Source organism: Malurus melanocephalus, unplaced genomic scaffold (assembly GCF_030028575.1).
Source record: "Malurus melanocephalus ecotype Western Australia unplaced genomic scaffold, MMel_1.1 scaffold_16, whole genome shotgun sequence".
NCBI classification, from domain to species: Eukaryota; Metazoa; Chordata; class Aves; order Passeriformes; family Maluridae; genus Malurus; species Malurus melanocephalus.
Genome location: NW_026623248.1, coordinates 4163365 through 4187667, shown reverse-complemented (window position 1 = coordinate 4187667; position 24303 = coordinate 4163365). Strand labels below are relative to the sequence as shown.

General features: G+C 35.4%; 1 protein-coding gene across 3 annotated transcripts in view; it reads right to left on the bottom strand.

Annotated features, from left to right (window-relative positions):
* Nucleotides 1-3699: 3699 nt before the first annotated feature.
* The window catches only part of SCYL2 (SCY1 like pseudokinase 2), a 38831-nt gene continuing 18227 nt past the window's right edge, over nucleotides 3700-24303 (bottom strand). For 2 of the 3 annotated variants that reach the window (XM_057386062.1, XM_057386079.1), the window contains 12 exons: nucleotides 23597-23713; nucleotides 22183-22308; nucleotides 20533-20709; nucleotides 16807-16929; nucleotides 15455-15568; nucleotides 14865-14997; nucleotides 12957-13075; nucleotides 12247-12347; nucleotides 11630-11696; nucleotides 11420-11506; nucleotides 10193-10312; nucleotides 3700-9598 (listed from right to left, as the gene is read on the bottom strand). In XM_057386062.1, coding sequence (XP_057242045.1) covers nucleotides 8948-9598; nucleotides 10193-10312; nucleotides 11420-11506; nucleotides 11630-11696; nucleotides 12247-12347; nucleotides 12957-13075; nucleotides 14865-14997; nucleotides 15455-15568; nucleotides 16807-16929; nucleotides 20533-20709; nucleotides 22183-22308; nucleotides 23597-23713 — 1935 coding nt within the window. In that variant the 3' untranslated portion in view covers nucleotides 3700-8947. The remainder of the gene's footprint in view (nucleotides 9599-10192; nucleotides 10313-11419; nucleotides 11507-11629; nucleotides 11697-12246; nucleotides 12348-12956; nucleotides 13076-14864; nucleotides 14998-15454; nucleotides 15569-16806; nucleotides 16930-20532; nucleotides 20710-22182; nucleotides 22309-23596; nucleotides 23714-24303) is intronic. The other variant, XM_057386070.1, reaches the window with a different exon arrangement.

Genomic DNA, 24303 nt, shown 5'->3' with positions numbered 1-24303 from the left:
TCTCTTCCCTCATAATGCATTCATTAAAAAGAACTGAAGAAAAATTAATTTAAACAACTGTAGCTTCTTCAAAGACATGGTGACCAGTAACACACAGTTCAGGCCTGTACTTTTAATTATTAATACTTCTGTTCAAATAATTTTTTTAAACACACAGATTTAATAAAGTTCCTTTCTAACGTCTCCAACTCTATGTATACATATCTCAGATACTGAATATTTAAACTACTTTTTACCAGAAAATGTCTGCTGCAGCAAAAAAAGAAGTGGAAAAAAGATGTGATTTATTCAACTTCCTAATCAGTCATTCAATTTAACAAAGTAGTCCAACAAAAACAAGCACACGGAAATGAAACATTMCAATACGTGTGTTAAGACTAGATTAAATCTCAGCTCAAGCAGCTGCCCATCAGCAGCAGCAATAGCTGTCAGGACCAGTTAGGCTCTTCCATGAAACCGCATCCACCAGCACTCCCTGCACAGGCACCAGGAATGTGAAGAGATCGGGTGGGCACAAGACACAGTTTCTAAGAAAACAGGCCCAACCCTGCGGGGCTGGCACTAGATATTCTGGCATTTTCCAGATGACAGTTTCCAGTGTCCCCTTTTTTTCTTTTTTTTTTTCTCTGCAATTCCCTGAACTCTGTCCCTCTGCACTGAAGGGTTGCTGTATCACTCCTTAGGGAGTGACGAATCCGTTTACTTTCTTGGGCTGCACCAGACAGCCTGGAAAAGTAGCAAGCACATGGTCAAAAGGAAGTGCTATACACAGGATTGAGCTCAGTGAAGTTGGAAATTATGTGTGAAGAGACACACAATTTAAGACACTCTTAATTAATCTCTGCAATATGCAGAAAATCACAGCTTTGTAATATCTACATCATGAATAGAATAAGAAAACACTTCCTACCCAGCAGCCAGTTAATGATCTGGTTAGCTTAAAAAATATTTACAGTGTTTGCTAAATCAAAGAATTTCAGCTGTATGGTTCTGTTTGCAAAATGTGGCAGTGAGGATATTGCAAGGGGTATTTGCTACTTCACTGCAAATCTTTTACTTGTAATGGTTGTAAAACAGTAAGAACCAAGTATTAATTCTTTAGACAACATAAAACCAATATGGACAATCAAACTGCAAAAAGAAATGCAACTACTTGAACAGCTTCCTGCTTTCCAGATAATGAAAAGAACAGATAAACAATAATTTAATCCTGCACAGAATAATGAAAACATTTCAGTACTTTATACTGATAGTACTCCGATAGCAGAAATGACATTTAGTATCTATCAAGTCAGAAAATCTCATAAAAAACTACTTCTGTTGCTAAATTTACAGAACAGACTAGACTTGGAGCACAGTTGCATCCAAATTGTATGTAGTGCTATGAATGAATGTCACGTTTTGATGGTTTTTCCTATTTTGTAGCTAAGTAAATCCAGGGTTGTAGCATAAGGCTATTTGGGGAAGGGCTAAATTTAAAACTCTCTTTTAACGAAAGTATGAAAATGGTATTCTAGCATAGTTTTATTTTTTCCTGATTCTCCTGCTTTGATTTTCTAAGATATAATCATTGTAGGTCACACTCATTGCAAGACATAATTATTTTTAGAAATTCTTAAAAAATAAAAATAATAAAARTATCTATCTAGTGCCAAGTTAGGATACTCTTCTAATGAAATTTACTCCTCTAATTACGGATGCAGTAATTTCTCATTAGCATCTGATTGCTCATTAGCATTTTTCTTATTTGCAGTATTTGAAGTCACTGCTGTGACTTTGGCTAAAACTCTCACAGCTTTGGTGCCATAGATAAGTGTTTATTTCATCAGCATGGCAAGGGCAGGAATTGCAATTTAGTTTTTTTAGTTCTCTGCTCTAATATTTGACTTTTCKGTTCAGAAAATAAGCAGTTATTCTTCTGTGTGGTGTTTGGTTCTAAAGCCACCTGCTGAAAAGCAAACCTTCAAAGTTTTGATTTTGTTYACTGTTACAAGTATTAGGTTGCATCAAGGAGACACAGAGACTGACAYGAAAAAATACTGCCTTAGTCATAACTGCAGCTCCCAAATCCCTTGGTTCTCAGGTGAAGGATAACAATGTTTTCACGGATGTAGTTACAAATGGAGGTTCTTTGATTATCTTGGCTAATTATTGCAGAAGAGTGTAAAACCTAGTCTTTTGAGTATTGTGCAAAGGTGAGGCATTTTAAGAAATTCCATTAAAAAAGGGCCAAGTAATAATTAAGGCACAAGAAAAAAAAAAAAAAAAAAAACCCTTAAAAAACTGGTATGTAAATATAGGTAGGTCATTGAACTTCTACGATTTCTAAGTTTCCACACCCACAAGTGCCTTTATTTGCAGGAAGAAACTGCAATAGAACCACAAGAGTACAGTTTATAAGTGCCCTACAGAGGAAAAAAAGGGATTTTTTCAATATCTAGAGTTTTATGTCTAGAATATTTAGTAAATTATCTTAAAGCTTGAATAATCAGTATTTATTTAGCTGCTCTTGGGTTTGTGCATGGGTAGGAATATAAACTGATTTCCTGTTTTGTCAGTTTGGCACAGGAAATCAGAACCCACCTTGATACCCTAGGAGCCATTTTCCAATCTACTGAGCAACTACAGCTGTTACCAGCTTSTAACATAGCTCTACAAATACTGATATAAAAAAGATTAACCTAAAGTTTTGGCGTATGACAAATCTAAAGGTGGGACTAGAGATATTTAAGTGATGAAACAGTCAAATAGCTGCCAATGTTAAAGGATTSCAAGCAAAAAAAACCTAACTGCAAACATCTCCAGCTTCCTCTGTTTGAAGATTTCRGCTATCTGAATTCATGAAATAGTTTATGAAAATGTCAACTTTATGTCACAGCAAACCAACCTAGAATGTCTGGATTTCAGCACTTGAAACCTTCTTGCTTAAGAAACAGCTGGGAGTTATGGWTCCTACCATTACCCAGAAATGGAGAGACAGAGAACAGTAGCAAGGTGAAGGACATACCAGTCACATCAGGGCTGTGATTTGCTGAGCAAATTAAGGCAGGCATTTTCTCAGCAGGGTGCTGGCATATGACAAGACTGTGCTCACTTGATGGATACAGCTGTGGAAGGAACGGGGCTGCTGTCATCCTCAGCAAGTGACAGCAAAGAGAGAACTGAAGCCACCTAATGCTACCTTTCCATTTTCACCTAATCTTTTTGTTCTTTTCCTCTCTTCTCCCACACCATCTCTGGCCAACAATGATGCTCCTAAACAGATCAGATGTCAGAGGTCAGATGTCTCATACTTGAACAATTTATACCATATAAAAAGCTGAGAACTACATTCCTTAAGAGTGCTGGCAAACTAACCTGACAAAGCAGTGTATCTTGAAACTCAGGTTTAGAGAAAGGGCCGTTTCTGGGTCAATGAGCTGTGAAAATGCAAATTGAGATCACTATGTGTCATCAGAATCCCAGCGTGGGCTTAGAAAAAGTAAATGCTAATTTTGGAGGCATCTAGTGTGGCAGATTCCCCAGAACTTTTAKCCATTTAATGAAGCCAATATGTGATGACATTTTACAAATGTCTAGGCAACAATCTCTAAGAAATGAACTCAAAAGTACATAGGATAAAATATATTTTCAGCAAAATGTACAGGAAAGTTTTCTACTGAAGTTACTATTAGTTAATTTAATGAAAATTTTCAATAAAAATATCTTCCAACGAAAATATGAAAACTTCATTTATTTCCATAGGCAACCTAATTCAGAGTACAAAGTGATGTGAATTTCTCAAAACTGTCACTGTACCTTTGACATAGCTTTAAAATAACTGATCTAAAAGTTGATACAAGAATAATTTTGGTTTTGAAGAGCTGTCCAATAAACCAGATATACACTAATGCCATGCTATGACAGTCCTATTTATGAATCAACAGTGCTATTTATGACACAACAATAATATAATTTTATAAATCTCTTGAGAATTTTAATGTTTTACAATCAAAACATAAAACTGCCACTAGCACAGAGACTGTACAATTAGACAAATAAACAAGTACTAAATATTTTGCACAAGGCCTGAGTTCACTATAACACATTTTGATTTACAGCTTCATCTCAAAAATCTGTACAGCAGTTAGACCTGTTTCAGAGAACTTAAAGACAATACAACTTCRGGGCTTATTTGTTATGTTGATACAAGGGTGAGGCCTAAAAGGCAAGAGGATTTGGTGTATGAATCCAAGGTTTTACTGCCTTGTGCAATTTCCTTGCGAAACAGTCAAAACCTAATGGAAAGTAAGGTACAAGGCAGAACCTCACTTGAAAATCAGCTAYCTCATCTGAAATCCAGATAGGTTTYCTCACAGAYATTTCAAAGGAAAAGTTCACAAGGAATATATAAAATGCAGCATATCTCTGAACAATGAAAAAGAAGGGTTACATATACAACAGGGTATTTTTTTTTCTGTACTCCCTCTCCCGATGTTTCTTTCATTGGAAATGGCACAAATCAGCAATATCCCACCCCCTCTCAATTAAAAAACCCTAGTCAATAAGCAAAGGTCACTCCAAAGTCCAAAAATGTCACTGTAATGCAAGATCCAGTGTTCATAAAYTTGTGTTTTAAATACTTTCCTTTTCTGCTCAAGTCACACACACATAGGCAGACTAAGCAGGTATAACAAATAACACGAGTATCATATAACTTGTAGCCTGTATGGAAGCTTTATGGAATTTGACTCAAATTTAACTTCTCACTGAGTCTGTTTTTTGGTGCAATTGAACTGATAAATCAAAAAGTCCTATAATCTGTAATATAATCACACTTATCTATCAACACACAGATAACACTACAACGGGGGTATAATACAAAAGTCAACATACATTTTTCTTACTTTAAAAGGCCATCAGGGCATTTATTAAGGTTCCACATGCATGTGGAACAGTTGCTGCTAAAAAGATAAAACTTAACAGAAAAGGAAAGTTTTAAAGAATAAGGCTTGAAATGTTGTGCACCTACACACACAAAAATTCAGCCTTTTACCTGGTATACTCAACACCTGTTTAAGGCCACAACTTCCCCACAACATCTCTTATTCACAGTGAGGAGACTATAGTGTCGAATTTAAAACAAACTAGGGCATTCTACCCATGTTCCCAGAAAATTTTCTCTCCRCATCTCCCAAACAATTGATGGACTCCTTTACCTTTCAGAACACTCCTCTGGTACTGCTGCCCTCCTGCATAAGCAGGTTCCAAGGGCTGTTCTGTGCCTTATTCATACCACTTGTGTGATGAGTGGTTCCCTCCTCCAGTGACACCTGTGCCATTTCACTCCCAGTTTCTCTCCTCTCAAGAGCCAGAACAGGGGTTTCAAAGCTAATCTGGAACTCAGCAGTTTTAAGATTCTCCATCCACCCAAACAGAGAAGGTTTTTCAAGACTCTTTAATACAATCCTTCTCTCTAGCAGGATTAGCTTGCTTTCTAAGACTGAGTTTTGAGGGTGCTTCAGAGACTTTCATATTTAAACCCAAATGGAACCAAGAGCTCTTATAGGGAAAACATGGCTGTCTTGGTGCAGTCATGTTCATTTAGCATACACCAGAGCAACCAAAGCACAACTGATGTATGTAAGATGTGCTGCTATTTTCACTTAGCTTCTCCTTTAGTAGTAAACACAATATAGATGAATTACTTAAAGAACAGGAACTTACTCCTTCCGTTTATCTCCCCTTTACAAATGAATATAAACTAGGTGGSCTGGGCACTTCAGCCCAGACCCTGCTCTCATTTCCACAGTAGAATGAAGATATTCTCAAAGCGAGTGAGCACAGTGGGTGCACAGCATAGAGGCTATGATGATATAACCTGACAGGCTTCCACTTCTTTTCCTTTAAATTAGGTTGCATACGTAGGGTAGAAATTTAGTGTAACTTACAGTCTCGCTCAAAGCATTGTAAAGAAAATCTTATTTTTTACCAGGTAATTATTTCATTAACTGTCAAAAAACAGTACCATTTTTAAACCTGTGTTCTCCATTTCACTTTACATAAGGACTAGGCCGACCCTCTGCTTCAGGCCAARCTGGATGCAACACTGCTTGCCATCCAAGTTCAGACATAGGAGTCTCCTGAAATACCCACATTTTGTAACATTGTCCATTCCCCTTCCTCTGTCCCAAACCCCAAYTTGGATGTGAAGCACAATTTCTGCTCTCCAAGAATTCATTMTGGCCACAACACAAGTCTTCCAGCCTTCTGCAGGACCTCAGAACGATGACTTGTAAGTGGAGAGATCAATTAGACAAGGCCTCCTAAAGGAAAACTACTCTAGCAGAAGCCAAGTGGCACATGGCCATGGGACTTACCTCTCCTTTAAGCTAAGAAGAAATAATTACAGAACTTCACATACACAGAGTTTCCTGACACACTAAGCAGGAAGCATCTATGTGGAAGAGGGATTGGACTCACTCATTTCAACTACAGTTATATTTTTTTTCTAATTTTTAAATAACTGGAAAATTTTGTAGAGCTTTTATAAGCACCCTTTTCCATTTTCTTTGTTGTTCTTCTACTCTGGTCATTTTGAAACTGGCGACAAACAAGAGAAATCAAAATCACAGTCTCAAATATGAATGAAAAAAAAATCCTTTTTCTTGAGTCAGATAAAGCCCTTATTCCATTGCATTACCACTTCATAAAAGAGCCTCTTTCAACTTGAACTCGTAGGATTTCTTTTCATTCTTACAAAATAGATTATGTTCTCATATAGCCCATGCCAAAAGCACATATTCCAAACCACACAGTTTAGGAGATCTAGTACATTAAATCAGATCAACTGTTTTTTCACTTAGCTTTCCCGGCAATAGGTTAAACTAAATTCAGTCCTGAAAAGCCCCCAGGCCAGAGAGATCAGTGACAGAAACCCCAGATCAGGACACTGACTTGTAAGACTGCCTTTGCCATAAATACATTAATTTAATACATTGAAGAGTCCAATGAGATGATGTTTTTAATATAAACTTATTTTCCAAATAATTTAGAGGAATACAGATTCAAGTAGTTCTTCAAAGTCTTGCTTTAGGTTACCTTAACAAAACACAGCTTTCAAGAGTTGACATAAAAGAAGACATTAGTGTGATTGAGAGCACAGAGTGCCAGAAACTGTAAATTAACTTGAATAGTTCAACAGTTCTAATATTGTACTTAAATTTACATGGATATTTTAACATGACCTACAATGCTTACCATGGATATTGACAGCACATAAACATCACAATGTGTTAGGTATTGTTTTTTAGACCACAAATTCATTGGTCCCAKGTATTTCAAAGTAATAGGATTAACACAGCAGCTATAATACATAAAAGATTCTTTAAGAAATATGCTTAATGCTATTACCACTTAGAACTGTGGAATATAACAAAATACAAGTCATATTTACAGCATAAGGCCCTTTGGTTTCTTAAGCAGCAAATGAAAGAAGAGTTTCTTCAGTGAAAGGCTTTGAAAAAGAAAGCAGGTAGGCTTTCCATAAAAAAAARTAACTAGTTCTTTCCTTCTCAAAATAACCATTTATAGTCTTCAAAATATTAGGTAAGAAAGCTCTTGAAGTTCTTAGGGGAAAAAAGTTAAAACCTAACAGTAGTATCTGACAGAGCAGAGATTCCATCATGGGCAGGCTGAGCATATACCTTCTGGGAAGTAGAAGAAACTACTATTTGGCTTTCTGGAGATTTTTATTGAATTTAGAGTAATACAATAAAAATAATCTAGAATAACTGTGTATTCATCATATACTCTAGAGCTTACAAATCCATATTTGAGAAATCACTTCATGTCGATCTATCCTTCATGAGGATTTGATTTAAAGCAAAATTAAAATGAAATAGTTCACTCTAGTCAAGGCAATTTATGGCAGTCTGCTTTTTCACACAACCCTGTGCAACTTGTATAAGGCGATCCTTTTTCATCTTCGCAATTGAGCCAAAAATTATTAATTAAGATATTTTCGTGTAACTGTATAATGTGTGTTTTGTTACACAGTTAGGGCAGTCAACATGTGAATTTTACATGTACATTCATTCTGAGAGGTTTTGTAACTACGATTATTCTTTTTACACATCGGTTAGAAGTAGTATCACATTAGCCAAAACAATGAAATATATAGCAAATGTGATGAAATCACCACATTTTAAGTATTTTTAAGTCCCGCTTAAGTGGTATGTTGCTTTTGCTATGGGGCTTGTAAGAAGGATCTGGCATTATAGAAGAGATTGTAAACCAACACRACCTTTGAAGCAGCATTCTTACTCTCTCCCAAACTTGCACAGAATTTTAGAACTTCTTATGCTCAATGAATCTTGTTACAGTTTACTACCACATTCATTACATTATCTTATATAACTGAAGTTAAAATGTGCTCCCTCCATAGTCTCGTCCACAGTTATTGTTTAGAATTATCTCTGTATAATTTGGCTATCGAAAATTTTGGGCCAGCATATGAATTTCCTTTTTGCAAAATAACAGCTTGTAATAAATTCAGGCAACAGGAATAATTCTCCAGGTTTGCATCCACTAGCGTCATTATCCCCTAAGCATTTTTGCTGAACTTAAAAACCAAAATTTTGTAGAAAATTTCATAGGAGTTGACTGAGTACACCTCTGAATAATTCTGATACACTTCTTTTTCAGTYGAACATATGCATCCTACCTTCAGCACTCTCATGCTGGTAAAGAGACAGGAAATCTTTAGCATGTAAGATGACTTTGCACTTACACAATTCCACTGCAGTATCAGGTGAATGCAACATCAGCCTTTTTCCTGTGCAAAAGTCTTTCCTTTGCTGGGTTGAAAGCTTCCCCAAGTCATGCTTTTACTAACCAAAACAAGATATTAATCAGCTTACCCATGATCCAAATTTCATCAATCTTTGAAAGAAGAAAACAAAACATTTTACCCAAAAAGATCTTTTAAGTCATTACTAGCTGAGCTGCTGTTTGTCATTGTGTTTGCTGGTTGTGCAAAGTTCTGAGGAGAAAAGAAAGGATTACCCTGTATCCCAAAGCCCGGCTGTCCCATCACGTTCATCTGAGGTCCCAACACTGTATTGCTCGCATTTGGGGACCCTGGTGGTGGTACAAACTGRTTAACCCACTGGTTTGATTTCTGTTGAGCCAACTGTTTCATGCTAACTTTAGGTTTTTGAGGACCAAAAAGATTATCTAAAGCAGACATATCTGGGGGTTTGTTTTGCTGTGTCAGTGGAGAGATTGCAGATGCAGCATTCATAGGACTGTAATTTGGCATATTGGCAGGTGGTACAATGTTCATCTTGGAAGCTCCTGTTGCACTTGGACCACTGAAGAAATTCTGAGTGGTGAGACTTGCTCCCATACTGAATCCAGCAGTCTGAAAACCCATATTTGTATTTAGTCCATTTGTCATATTTCTCTTGGTGTTGTCAATGGGTGATGAAAATCCCATTCCAACACACATAGAAGGAACAGAAGAGAAGCTGTTTGAAGATGCAACTTGAGCTTGGTTGACAGGACGGCTTGTCAAAGATGACATATTATCTATCAAGGTATCTGTCAAGTCTTTTGTCTGCAAAACACAAAAAATGCAGTTAAATGTTTTTCCCATACAGACCTCTAGCAACAGTATTTTATCATTACCCCYCCTGCTGACCTGGCATTACTTTTCCAGAAACTAAAATTCACTGCATGGAATTGGACATGAAATGTAATAATACACAAGAGAAATTAAATTGTTTTTGTCCTTTGCTACTTAGAAGGAATTGTTATGCAGCTTTAATTTGATATCTAAAACTACACTCTAAGTACCACTGTGACTGTTTGCTTAAATGCTCCATTCCTATCCCCAAATCCTTTATATATTTACTTAATAAACTCTTCAGAGAAAATCCTTTTTTAATAGGTCCTTTTTTCTTATCTAGAACAATGATCTTCTAATAATAATGATATCCTTGGAAACYAGCAGTTTAGGAAGTGGGGGAATATTGCTAATGATGCAAATGGAAAGCACAGGAAAATTTAATTTATCTTTTCTCAGCTGTGCTGTTGTACCACYAGAGAAAACAAAAGTGACTCACAGGAGGAAAAAATTCGAAATGCATACAGCCCTTCAAAAAGCATCAGAGCTCCAGTGGAAACAGTGCAGCAGTTTATTCTATCTCACCTGCTTCACCGGAGGCGTCACTGTAGTTGCTTGAGGCTTAAGAGGTTGCTGGCTTTTCAGTTTCTGTGCCTGTTCTTGTTCTTTAGCTAACTTTTGCTTCTCTTCCAGAGTAAGGGAGGCCTTTAAAAGGGAAAGTACTGATAGTAAGTTGCAAAAAATGGTAATTCTTACATTCATATTTTTATTTCATAATAGAACTGTCATTTCAATAATATGTGGTAAACAACACAATTATTTACACAAAAGAGAAAGCCAATAAATGGGAATCTATTATAATATTTACCATATTGCTAGAAAGTACTTAAAGCAAATAAATACAATACTGAAAGTAGGATAATTAGTAATTTGGGCAGATCTCAAATAAAAGAGATACATCAACAAAGCCACTTTAGCTTTGTTTCCTTAATATTGGGCATAAGAAAAAGTGTTCTTCAGTTTTGGTTTTTATATGGTTACTAAATTGATATAGAAATGCAACTGACCATGGAGTTGAAAAGGAAATTTCATTTTAAAACTGCTCAAGAGTCTTTCAAGGATTTCAAATCTACTTTTGTTAATAATGAAGGCTAAAGTAATTAAATCATTCCCCCTTAGTCTAAAATTAGTGCAAGGATTCAGGTAACTAGAAATAGAAATTATAAAACATACAGATTCTGGGGAGCCATTTCCATAATTATTAGTATGAAAAGAATTTTACAATAGTTAAAGCCTATGTTTACTATGTTACTGCTGATATTCTATGTTATGCTATGTTTTTCCTCTTCTTTTTGTATTTAACTCGATATTGACTGTTTTCACTTAACTCTGAAAGGCACAGTAAAAGTTAGTCTCTGCTACTACTTTGAATTTTACATTTCTCTTTGTCATTTTATCATAAGGGTCCCTATTTTGCTTTTCCTGCCTAAATCCAGTGATGAAGTTTTAGTTTCATTTTAATCTGTCATTAAGGAGAAAGAAAATGACCACACATTTATAATCCTAATTGCTGCTTCTTTGTACAAAGCTATTTTCAAGGAAAGGCTTACACGGAAATTCAAGGGTATGATCTGAATGTTTTTCATGGACCTTCTCATGTGGCTGTGTGTGGTGGTGTGGTACATAAAAGCAGCTAGTTTTTCCGCTAAAACTGTAAATACGGTACATATTTACACACAATCTTCCTCTGCAATCCTATTAGCCTTGTAGATAGATGGATAAAAATGAATTACAAAATAAAGTAAAGCACACCTTTCTCTGTATTGATGACATCTCATTCTCTTTACTATCAGATCCACTAGTTAGAAGATCAGTTCCATTATTAAATACCTTGTCAATCTGTTTAAGTTCAAAGAAAAAAACCTTCATTATTTGAAATACTGTAATTTAAAGCTACATAAATAGCAACTAAATAATTTAAAATTTCAATGTTCCATGTGTAAATTACATACAGCTGCTTACCTGATTGCTTGTACCAGCAGATCTTGCCTCTTCAGAGCCACTCATTTGGTTGGCTATGTCCAAAGATCTACATAGCACAGAGTATATTACAAAARAACAACTTTGTAATCACATTCACAACACTAATCTAACAATGCAGGTTAGTTTACATTTAAATAATACCGAAAAATTGCATTTTAAGAGCACCACCACTTTTGTATAATGCCTTCAGGAGACTGACAAATGTTCCTATGAAAAACAGAAGACTCCTAATCATTTTCCAATGTCTTCATTTCTCCCTTTGAGCGGGGTGACCCAGACTTAAGATATCCCAAGTTACATTTTGTCTCAGAAATCTCACCTCATATCAGACTCCACAAAATTGCTCCAAATACTTCAAAATATCCCAGTCTTCTAAAAGGCTGCAATGTCTATGTTTCTCTGGTATGGCTATTTCTCAGCAACTACAGGAAAACATCTTAGCACATACAAACAAGATTTCTGATAACTCTSCTTATTCGAGGTAATTCTCAACTACTGAACTTAGAATTCGCTGATTTTTTTTTATTGCTATGGCGAAAGTTTTCTAGCATTTGCCAAAAAATTATTACTTCTCCAACACCAATATGCACACTTACTTCTGTTGCTCTTGCATCACATGAAGTTGCTCAAGTTTTGTTTTATGCTCTGCTTCCAATCTATTGAGCATATCTTTTATAACACAAATAAAAGAATTAAACTGTAAAAGAAATATATAAGAAGTTGGGATTTTGCAGTGATGAAATTCAGACAGGTATAACTTAGCAGGTAATACCTACATAATGTCAGATAAACTGCAGATTTTAAATAATTTATAATCCACCTTCATTATCATGCATTAGATACCAAACTACCAGAACAGTGCATACTGAAACAGGGAAAAATACAGGCCACTAAAAAGGAACTGAAATGGGGCAATGCAGACAAAAYCCCCACATATGAGTACTATCAGAATMATTTTCAAACAAACCAAYCAAATTATTATTCCCTTTCCCAATATTTCATAGCAATATAGCATTTTATTTGAATACTTACTATGCTAGTAGCTAACTGTTTTTGTAGGATATTTGAAAGGTGACAGTATTAATTTTGGAATTTTACAGCACATTCGTTAAATACACTGAAAAATAATAAGCTGCTTCAAACAGACAAATACAGTAAAACTGGGAAGGGTTTTAGTATTGTTTGTTTTTACAGCAGACACATGCAGTAATGTATGATTTTTTTATGACAACGGTTTAAATTTATTAATAAATAATTAATAATGATAATTGTCAAGTAAAAGCATGCAAAACAGTCATGTTCCTACCTGATTGAGATTAAGATTGTTCTCAATACTAAGAGGAATCAGATGGGGCAATACTTTTCCTGCAAGCTGCTCTTTGGTAATTCCCAACTTCTTGTGAGTAAATGTACATTTGTAAATACCTAACATAGAACATACAAAATAGCAAACATTGTTAAGTGTGGTAAATAATCTGAACAAACTTGAAGTAGCAAACTCATATGTACTGATCATCTGAATAATCACCGTGTTTATGTGCAAGCGGGACCAGTATGACCAAGAGAATCATAAAGGCTAATTAATGACCACAACAAACACCAAGGGCTTTGCYACAATTCAGAACACGAGGATGTACAAACTCGTACTTGGCAGTTATGAAACTTGGTATTACTCAATGTATTGTTCTGGCCAATTATCTGAGAATATGCATCTTTGAATAGATTATGTGCAAGTGAGTTACCACAAACTGACACACTGCCACTTGAGAAATCAAGCTGCATTAACTGAGGATGTATTCTCTTCTGGCACACGACAAGTAGCTATGATTAACTCTCATCCTACACTCTGATGGTGTTTTACAAACACTGTTACCTAGAAGTTTGGGGCTGTGTTACACATAGGATCAGAACTCAGGCATAATCTCTATGCTTTAAAATCACTGAAAAAAGAATCCTGACAGGGAGACCCAATGTTAAACCCAAACATTCTGTAGCACTTCTGACAGGAAGAGTCCTTTCCTTAAAYAGTCAAGCTCTGGTGGCAGACACTAAATGTATTAGCATAAAAGACACAGCAGCTTTCCTCACTTTCTATGGTAGTAGAACAGAGCTGTCACCAAAACAAAGAAAATGAAGGATGGTATTATGATTCCAGAAGAAAGAAGAGCCTGAATATAAAAAACTGATTTCAGCCCATCATTTCCAAACTAGGATTCACTTGCTCACTGTAGCTGAGCAGAATACAGGATTAACACAACCAAAGCAAAAGGGAATGGTCCCATAGATAGCAAACGTAAGTCAAAGCTGCAAGAATTAAGGGAAACAGGCAGCCTTAAATCAGTACAGATAAGATGCCTTCTTGCGGCTTTTGAGCAAATAAAAATAATGCTGCCATCACACATTAGCACAGTGTTTAATGAGGGTTATTGGCAGTACAGCTCAGCTGTTACAAATGGTCTATACCACTTTGTTGTCAGTAAGAGAAATGGCCACTGTCTTCCAGACTTGGCCAAGCGGTCACAGCCCTTTCTTGGCAGTAGCTCTGGTTATTYGGACTCCTTAACCCCATTCAAGTTGTTAAAATCACACACCCTGAGACAGGCAAGCACCGAGTGGCAGAGGAAAGCTCAAATGGGAGTGAGGTCTCCCATTCCAGKAGTACCAAGCCATTAGGTTTTGTTAGTCCTTYTGTGAGACCTCACCCCAGACTGTGTTCCATTTCTGTGCACAGGGACCACTGTGTGATTAAAYGTCCAACAAAATGAGTCTAACAAAACCTGCAGTAAAGAACAGCAGATTTGGAGACAATMATTTCTAGCATCTGCCATGCAAGAATGGTAGAAGAAGGCAACAGTAACATCTCAAAAGCTCCAACCAGGTGCTCAGCATCTGAAAGAAGGCAGCTCATATATTCTTCTGAAGAAAACAGCCTCTCYGACTGTTTGGAGCATCCAGTCCATGGAAGTGTCACAGTCCAAGAACTGCAGTGAGTACTGAGAATTGCATGGGGCCCCGAAGACTAAAAAGATATGGACTAGTGCTCAGATGTCACAAAAAAGGTAACTGAATAGGGACATACTTAAGAACCAGAAATAGGAAGTTTTTAATAGTAATTTTAGGGATGCACTATGTAAACATTGTTCAATGATAATACAGAAAGCTCTCACATTTACAATATCAAAGTACAAAAGAGAACATTGGAAGTACTAGTTACCTAAAATTCCCATGAGCACTGCAGGTTCCTTTGATGGAATTTGTTGTAAAAAAGGTAAAATATCATCAAGCACAAACCATTTATCCAAGTACTCCAAAATCTTGCCCAAGCACACGAGTGAGTTTACCCGGACCTATGAAATATGATTAGAATTAAACAAACTCTTTATTTACAGAAAAAAACAACAAAACCAAAACAAAAYAAAATTACAAAACTCTTAAGAAAACCTTTATATATGAAAAATTCAAGACAAGTTAAAAAAATGCTTTTGTATCATGAAAGAAAAACACTCATTTTTATGCTCACAAAACCTTGACTTTTCTGCATGACAYTGTCAATGTGTATTACTATGGAACCCACTTCAATAATTTTTACAGAATTATTAACACAGTAAGTTGTTCATAACTTTAAAAACAGTTAAAGAAGTAAATTGTGCTTTTGCATTTGTAAGAAGTATTCTAAAAAATTCAGTAAGAAATCAGAAAACATTGATGGGTTTTTCTTTAAAGATGGTTTACTTGGTAAACCCAAAGTAATTAAAGGTAACAACATTTTCTGAAGACTAGAGATAATATTACTATGATACTCACGGCAAGAGAAGAAGTTTGCAAGCACGCATTTTTAATTCTTGGAATTAATGAATTTTTCATTGATGGGTAATCTATTAAATTGGCAAATGTGGGAATTATGTTTAGGCAAAGCTCCTACAAAAAGAAGATTCCACAAAATTTTAAAAAGAAATATGCATATTTGTTATAAAATTAGTACTAATATAACTCAATATCAAAGTTAGTTCGAAATGTTTTCTTAAGCCTTCCTTTTAAGGAMATATTTAAGGAAACATGTTCAACTACGCTGACCCTAATCTATCACACTCGCTTAAAAATAACTAGAATAATAAAACATCATATGTATACAGAACCTTTGAAAATGGATTTTAGAAAAAAGGGCATTCATACATTTGTAACAAAATATTTAAAAAGCAAGAATACCTTGTATTTTCACAAGACACCCTTATAGAAAGCGCAGCTTTTACTACATCAGACTACCAATCTCTTACATAAATCAAGAAAATTTGAATGACTACTATCAATAATACTGCAGTAAAATGATACACTGAAAGATAAAATATCATGTCAAGATCAACCATACTTTAGCAACAGATAAAAAATAAACACAATTTCAGCCCAATCTCAAAAAAAGGGACAGTAAYACTAAGTATATTTTGCACGTAAACACATCATTAACCAAAGTACAGATGCCGAAAAAAAACTCATGTCAGGTACTTTGAAACCAAAACCTTTCTCCCTGATATTACAAAGGCTTAGCAAAAGCAGAAGTCACATCTGATTATCCAAAACCGCCTTTGAGAACTATTTCGGTTTTATCTCCCACTCCTGAATGTTTTTGGGTAACTGGAAGTTAATTCCAGTTGAATGACTAAAAAAAAATCCCCAGAAGAACCTTAGAAAGGTAGAGAAAGCACAAGAAGAAAAAAAAAATGGATACATAAAAATGTCATCATAAGGTATATTAATATGATTTTACAGCACATCAGGTCTCCTGAGGTAACTGTCAGCACAGATGTTCTTACCAGCAGGARCTCAGAATAAGCCACCTCTCACTGACTGGGAAGAGCATGCATGCCTGCACAGTTTCTGCTGTGAAATATAAATGCATATCCTACTTTCTGCTATGGTGGCTAGTAAGAATTTAACATCAGAGCATTAGAACAATAGCCAAATGGTTACCCTCCTGAATTTCACTTTACCAGAAACAAATGTTCTTTAATAAAGCATTTATCTCTTTTAACATTCAGGCATATTATACAGTTTTATATTTTCTTTTTTTTTTTTCAAGTAAACAAACACATGAGTATACAAAAGTTAGCACATCAGCTGAAAGAGRGAAAAGTTTTCAATAAAGGCTGCAACTACCATACCTGGATCTGAATTGAAGGTGCTTCCAAGGCTCTATAAACCATTGGTAGAACACTGTTCTTTATTTCATCTGGTGGAGTTTTGGTTAGAAGCAAGTCCATTTTTTGCAGGAAGATTAATAATATCTATTAAAAGAAGGACAAATCAGAAGCCAAAAGTTTTAACTACAAAGCATGYGTTTACAATCTGAAGTGTGTTGTATCACATCAAAAAAACTTCAGAAGTTTTCTTATAACTCAGTAAATGTAATCACTTACCATGTTGCTTGCCTGAAGGCATGGAAGACAAAAAACACTTTGACATGTTATTGCATTTTAAAAAGAGCAAATACAAATCAAACACAACATGCATGTTCTACACTGACCCTTCAGAAATAACAAATCATAATGGCTCAGTARGGAGTTCTTGTTTCTATTTACAAGAATTTGTAAGTCATTCTTTTTTCTATCTATGGTCTTTTGTTAAAATACATCCACAAAAAATATACACATATCACGGTTGAAAAAGCTAAACTTTTGAAAAACTATCACTCAAATTCTGTCTTCAAAGCATTCCATCACAACTCCACATATACAAGCTGTATTCCATATGTCTAAAATCAAAATAGGGATGTCATGAAAAGAATATTACAGCTACTAGATGGACAAAAACACCTTTATTCTACTTAACATGAAAATTGTGTATTATAAAATAAAAAATCTCAAACAAAATCACATCACATTAACCTAAAAATAATACTATAATAGCACATATGCACAGTGGGTTCCATCTTGCTTAGGYTTAGCCATTTAAAAGTTAACCACTATTCTAAGTCACTCAGCCAGCTCAATCTCAAATCCAGAGCACTGTGTAACTCATAAGACTCATATCTCAGTTCAGACAGGGGCTAGAGGGGACATTGAGTATCCATTGACATCAAGACTCCTTTTAGAAAACAGGTTAAACTAGATGGATAAATTATGATGAAACGTACCTCATTAATAACAAAAAGCCAAGTATTTTATAGGAAGACTTGAATTTTTGTCTAAAAATGCATGGCAAACAGTACTTGAGTGTCAAATAAAAAGAAGCATCAGTGTAGAAAAAGAAATGTAACAAGACACATTACAAATTTTCCCCTTTTGTTTTCCTTTACAAAGAAGAAAAACAGATTTTTATACTGCAGCTAATATGTGTTTTCTTATTGGATATTTATAATTTCYCAAACTGAACACACACACAAAATTCATTCCATGAATGTTGATTCTGGTGCAATATCCCTATATTTGGGACAATCACTGTGAGATGGATGAGATCAGTTTTAAAGCTAGATTTTATAGTTTTCTTCAATACAGAATCTTGATTTGCCCTAAACTTGATGTTTTGAAACCTACACATGCTCTTAACACCTGYTCTTCTCTAACAACCCTGTAATATTGTGGAATGCAGCTTCTACCTTGCTTAAATCTATAGCTTTGGAGAAATATMATTTCATTGTTTTGCAAATTTGAAATTAAACCCCTTACTTAACAGCTAGAAAATTTCCTTTAAAGTAAGAAACAAATATTATAGAAATTTAGATTTCACAGAAGTAGTTCAGCTCTTTACACTGGCTGTCAATGCTTTTTAACTAAGATAAAATTGAATCATTTTTGATCTCTCTTTTTTTACCTGTGTTTAACTACTACATAGTTTATACTGTTCCAAAGAACACCTTTCATTTTAAGCTTCTAGGATAATATTTGATATGTGTTGTATATTTAGATAAAAACAAAGATGATACAGTCACTGAATCACATATACCATCTATTAAACAATTAGCAGCAGTTGCACTCTAAGTGACAATGCTTCTTTTCYTAATGCAGTGCCCAGTAATTGTCAGAGTACACTTTGGCACAGCGAATTAGAAAATGAATTTACAGCACATGCTAACTCTCTGTGGAATCCTGTAGATATAAATCAAGGGTTTGTCTGGGAAGCTCTGTCAGAGTAAGCTAAGATGTTAACTTACAGCACATGTTACTGCACACTAACGCCAACAGTAGGTTTAACTAGATATTCCATTTTCGTATTATGAATTCCCTCACAAAAAGGGATTGTGAACACTAGCTAACAAATTCTTCATATTGAATCAGAGCAGCTTTCCTACGATACATTCATTTCCTAACCCAAATACCCTACGAAAGTCAAGCAACAAGCCCATCATAGAAATAACACCTTGAAAGAGTGTTTGGAATACTGTCATTTTCCCTGTCTGCTCCTCTCCTGGAATTACAAACACACAGAAACATTTCTGTCTCATACAAAGATAGCCAGACCTAGAATTTTATCCTCTAGTATTCCAAACCTTTGTATTTTTTTCCAGATTACTTTAACTTTGCCATACTAAAAAGATCACAGAAATAATAATTGAATAAGCCATGTAGGACTCTGCATTAAAAAATATCAGTATAAGAACTGAATAGTGTCTAGTGTCTAGGCAGTCACAGAAAAACTTTGCAAAGCTCTGTCTTTATGAGCTGACTCCAAGTTTGCATTTTGCTTCCCTCATTTCTCAAGACATAAATCAGCTTTTGTGCTCATTRTGCCCCAGATGAAACTTTGCTACAAACATTTTGCAGTGAGGATTTGGTCACATATCTAATGTTAAATGAAGCAAAACACAGTGTTACCTTTTAGGATGACACAGCACAAAGAACATCTTCACTGGCTTTTGGGTGGTTAAACACTTACTTTGTTCAAGATAACAAAGCTAATATAAAGCTTCAGTGTACCAAGCACAAGCAACATTAAGAAGTTCAAGTATCATGAGCTATTCTCAGTTATACAGTTGTGCCCTTCCCCCCCTCCTCACCCCCCCCCCAGTAGAATGACAGCTCTCTGGTACAGTTTTCTGAAACCCGTAAATAAAGGGTCTGCTTGTTCATTGCTATGTTTATGGTTTATCTTGCCCTTCAAATGCTCTGAAGAGAAATAACGGCATAGAGCAGTGAGCTAGAAGGAATGCATACCTGACTCTCATCTGTAGAGGCACAATGCCTCACTTTGTGACAGATTTCTCAGGAATCATCATGCACATAGTGATGACAAAAGGATGCAAACTTTTGCTCCTTTACARTAATGATTATGTCTTATCTACTTTTATAGATTTAAACAGCAGCGAAAACAGCATATTTTATTTACACATTACATTTGTAAAATAAAATTAAACAAATTTTTGCACAGTCCTCAAACAAACATTACTCTTATTATCATGAATAAATAGCTCTTAGAAAAGAATGTCAAAATTACAGTTTTTCCACCCCATGATCCAAATGTCAGCAATCTGGATGTAAGAAAAAAATCAAACCAAAAACCCCAGATATATCTACTAGTAGAATGCAAACATTGTACTGTACAATCCTGCTCAGACTGGCCAGATAAGTGTTGAAATGCTGACAAATATATCTTCTACAATCAACCAAAATCAAGCAGTTAATTCAATGTTCCCTTTTTTTGCAAATCTCATCTCATCTGTAAGTACAAATATACCCTCAGAAAACCCATCTAAATAAACAGAGGTAGAACCTTTGTGAATTTCCTGGAAAAATCTATTTTGTATGAGTCAAGACTAACTGCCTGGACAACTACAGAGCAGGTTGGGCAATGTGTCTGAAGCTGGAAAAGGGAAATAGAACAATTAGTCATTCTTTTCAGAGAAAAAAAAAACACCAAAGAGGAAACTTGTTATATGAATAATATTAACATACCTGGATTGGTTCCTGCTGCTTGAAAACAGGACCAAGATCAGGCAGAATGAGCTTGATATATTCTTCTTTGGTGCATTCCTCAGCAATCAAGAGAACGTTAGGCAAGACAAAGGGTACCATATCAGGATTCACAAATTCAGAAGTCAAGCAAGGCAATATTCGCTGAATTATAACACGCTAGAAGAAAAAAAACACCCAAGTATGAATCATGTACTGCCCTGCAGTAAGTTACCATTGTGCCAGTTCAGCAGCTTTTATATTAGCCTGATATTTACAAAAAAGCAGACAGATAATTTTCAGTTTTGATCTCTTATTTGYTCTTATATAGCACACTGTAGCTAATTTAACTCTACTACTTTGCTTACTTTTCTTTGTTTGCACTCAAAACATAAATGAAGGCTGTAACAACTGTGAAGATCAACAAAAAGCAATTAACTGTACAGAAAACAGGACTTTCAGCCACACGAATGAGTTACAAAAACTTTACCCTACATGTTTTCTTTAAAAAGACCCTAGCAAGACCCTTAAAAAGATCCGATAAAACCCCAAAAATAATGATTTTTCTCTGCACCCCATCGTCCATTGAGCAAATGTCTAATCTTACCATATATACCTCCCTGTAAAACTCCAGGTATATTCCCTAAATAGGATTCTGATGATTAAATAGACATTTAAACTGTGCATGTCCACTGTAGAGTTAGACATCCTTAAACGCTTTTGAAGTCAATAAATAGAAATACATGGTTCAAGACCACAGTCACTTCCCTCATAAAATATACTTTGAAGACAGAAAAAGAAACAAAAAAATGCTGTAAGATGATTAGGTCAATAGGTGGCTGTCTAAAGTTAGGTAAAATCAATGCCACCTATTTCCAAATTCAAAGCAGCAACCACTTCTGATCAAAGGAAAAAAATATTGTTTAAAAAAGAACAGAGTATTAAATATGAAGCCTGCATGTTGCAGTGTGCAGTGCAAAACAGAATTAAAAATAAAGAAATTTAMTGTATTAATTGAGAAGCTCAGTTCTTGTATTATGTATTACAATAATACTATTTTTCTATCACATAGGCATTATGGCTTACATAAATTAAGGTATACCACAAAAGGAAAAGGAATCAGTCTAGACATAGTGTTYAACACTACACAGTAGAAATATGTAATGACAGGCATTTGCCTTTGAGATTTCTGAGCACTGCCAGCACAAGAAAGCACTTAGTCTACTGAGGGAAGGAAGCTCTGTATCATTCAACATTAAAGTACTGTCTCGCAATAAAAACACTTGAAGCAATCTCATAGAAAGAAATGGTGGCAAAACATCTTCAAAGAGCTACGATGGCATCTGGAAACACAGGACAAGCCTTGCGAGTGGAGAGAAGACAATTTCTGTTCAAACTGGGATAAACTACTATACACGGAAATGACGGTTCCGTATTTGGCTTATTTGCCATTTTCATTTAAAGTATTATTGATTGCTGAGGAATACTTCCACAATAAATATGTTCTAACCTYCCTTTATTTCCTTCTACTTTATTCTGACAGTCTCATGGCAGTCTATTATGGCACAATGCTACAGCACTCCAGGAGTCAAAATGCTAATAGATATTTACATACTTTCAAACTTGCTATTTCAAGACACCACTCAGACATACCTTAGGTAGCTTTGGCAGAACTTTTGGCAGTCCTTTAAAGAACTGTGATTTCTGCAGATTATCCCTTTGAAATAATGAATCAAAATATTGAAGTGTCATTGCTCCTACATCATCAAAGAATGGTATCTAAAAATAAGATGAAAAGGTTGTGATCTGGAGGGGAACAACTGACATTGCTACAGTAATTCCAAAATATAATAACCTATTTACCTTTTCAATGCACTACAGTAAACCTTTACAATGACATGTCTGCAATTAACAATTAGAAAATTAAATTTTTGCATACCAAGTTGTATTAATATTCAGATACAAGCTGATTATTAAGACAGAATTTTCCCATCATTTTTCAAAAACACATGCATTTTATGTGTACCTAAGTTAAAACATTATTTCATATACAATAAGCTGTCCACAAAAGAAATGTAATGAAAAATATAAGCTTTGACTAAAATTTCTCTTGGAAATAATTCAGTTATTTAATATTACAACAAAGGATTAGCTTCTATGGCACCCAGATATGGCTACCACCCCTGGAAACTCTAATATCTCTACCCAACAATTCAGCGTGCAGTGTAAATGTGGTAAAAGAGACTTAACATCTTTACAAAACCACAGTGCTTAATACAACCACTTAACAGATTTGTTTGTTGTGGTCCTTCACACAATTGAGTAGATAACCTGAGAATCTTCTGCCAATTTGCTCACTTCTCATCTTTCAGCATATAAGTGGACACAACCATTACCTGCTCCCTCAACCTTCTTCACTATTTCTTCCAAGAGTTAATACACTGATTTCTACCTCTGCATATAACCTTTTTACACCACAGCAAAAGAATAAAATTGTTTAGTAAAGCAAGTCTATAAGCAGGAACCTACAAGRCTATTTGATAAGAGAAAATGGGGCAAAAGACAACGGAAAAACCATGCTTTAAGTTCTACTTTCAGATARCCAAACGGAGCAACAGTTTGCCTACCTGCAATTAAATTTTGGGTTGTTATGGAAAATAATTTCTGAGTATACTTTACTCGTCTGCATGTTTAAGAATGCATCAAAAATCATAAGCCAAAATTAATCCTTACATTTATTGCCCTTTATAATTTTCTCATTTTCAAATCCTTCCAAAAGAATTTTGAAGACTGAATTATATAAAAGCATAGCACTGAAAGCTTCCAACTGCATGAAAAGGAATAAAACGTTGTATTGAATAATTTTTCTAAATTGYCTCAGCAATCACTTTTCCAAATAAATAGTCAGCATAAGGAAAACTTCTGGCTGATAATGTTACTTCCAAATGGCTAAAAAATATTTAACATTTCAACTAAAATGCTTAACAGAAAACACTTGAAAACAGCTGTACAAAGCAAACACTAATTTCTCTCTTTCCTACGGCTACTGTAATTTCCACGGACTGACCTTAGTCATTTGATCTGCGTCTGGTCTCACTGCTGGAGCTACATTCAGGAGTAGCTTTACATGCTCACGCACCTCCTCGGGTATATTCTGAAGAGTACTGGAGCTTAGACGGCTCAGCTGTGTAAGCAATTCAAGCACATACACCACCAAGTCAGAAAATCCCGCATGTAACTATTCCCAATATACAACAGGCCTATATATATTCAACTCAATTCTCTTGATGGCTTCCCTATCCACACTTTTGATGTTCCTCCCTTCTCCCCATTTGTTTCTGATTCCTCATAGTCTTCTCTGTTTGACAACAGTCTGTTTTAGCTCCCATTCTTCATTTTTTAGCATCCCGTTGTAGTTAATGGTATTTTTGAATAGGCTAATATCATTATCTGAGGTGCTGTCTACACACATTAAAATACACTTCATACAATTATGGTTTTGCTTGGCCCAGTTTTTGGAAGTGGGGAGACCAAAAAGATGGCTCCTGTGAGAAGCTTCTAGAGGCTTCCACCATGTCTGGCAGAGCCAATTGCTGTTGGCTCTGAGGMTGATGGACATGCCACTGACCAAACCTGGGCCAATTGGAGATGGTKGTTACAGCCTCTGTGAAATCATATTTAAGAAGAAATCAAAACAAAGGTGGTAGTCACAGTAGTTTTGCCAGAGGAGGAGGACGAGGCTGAGGTTATGTGAGGGATGCAGACACCAAGGCC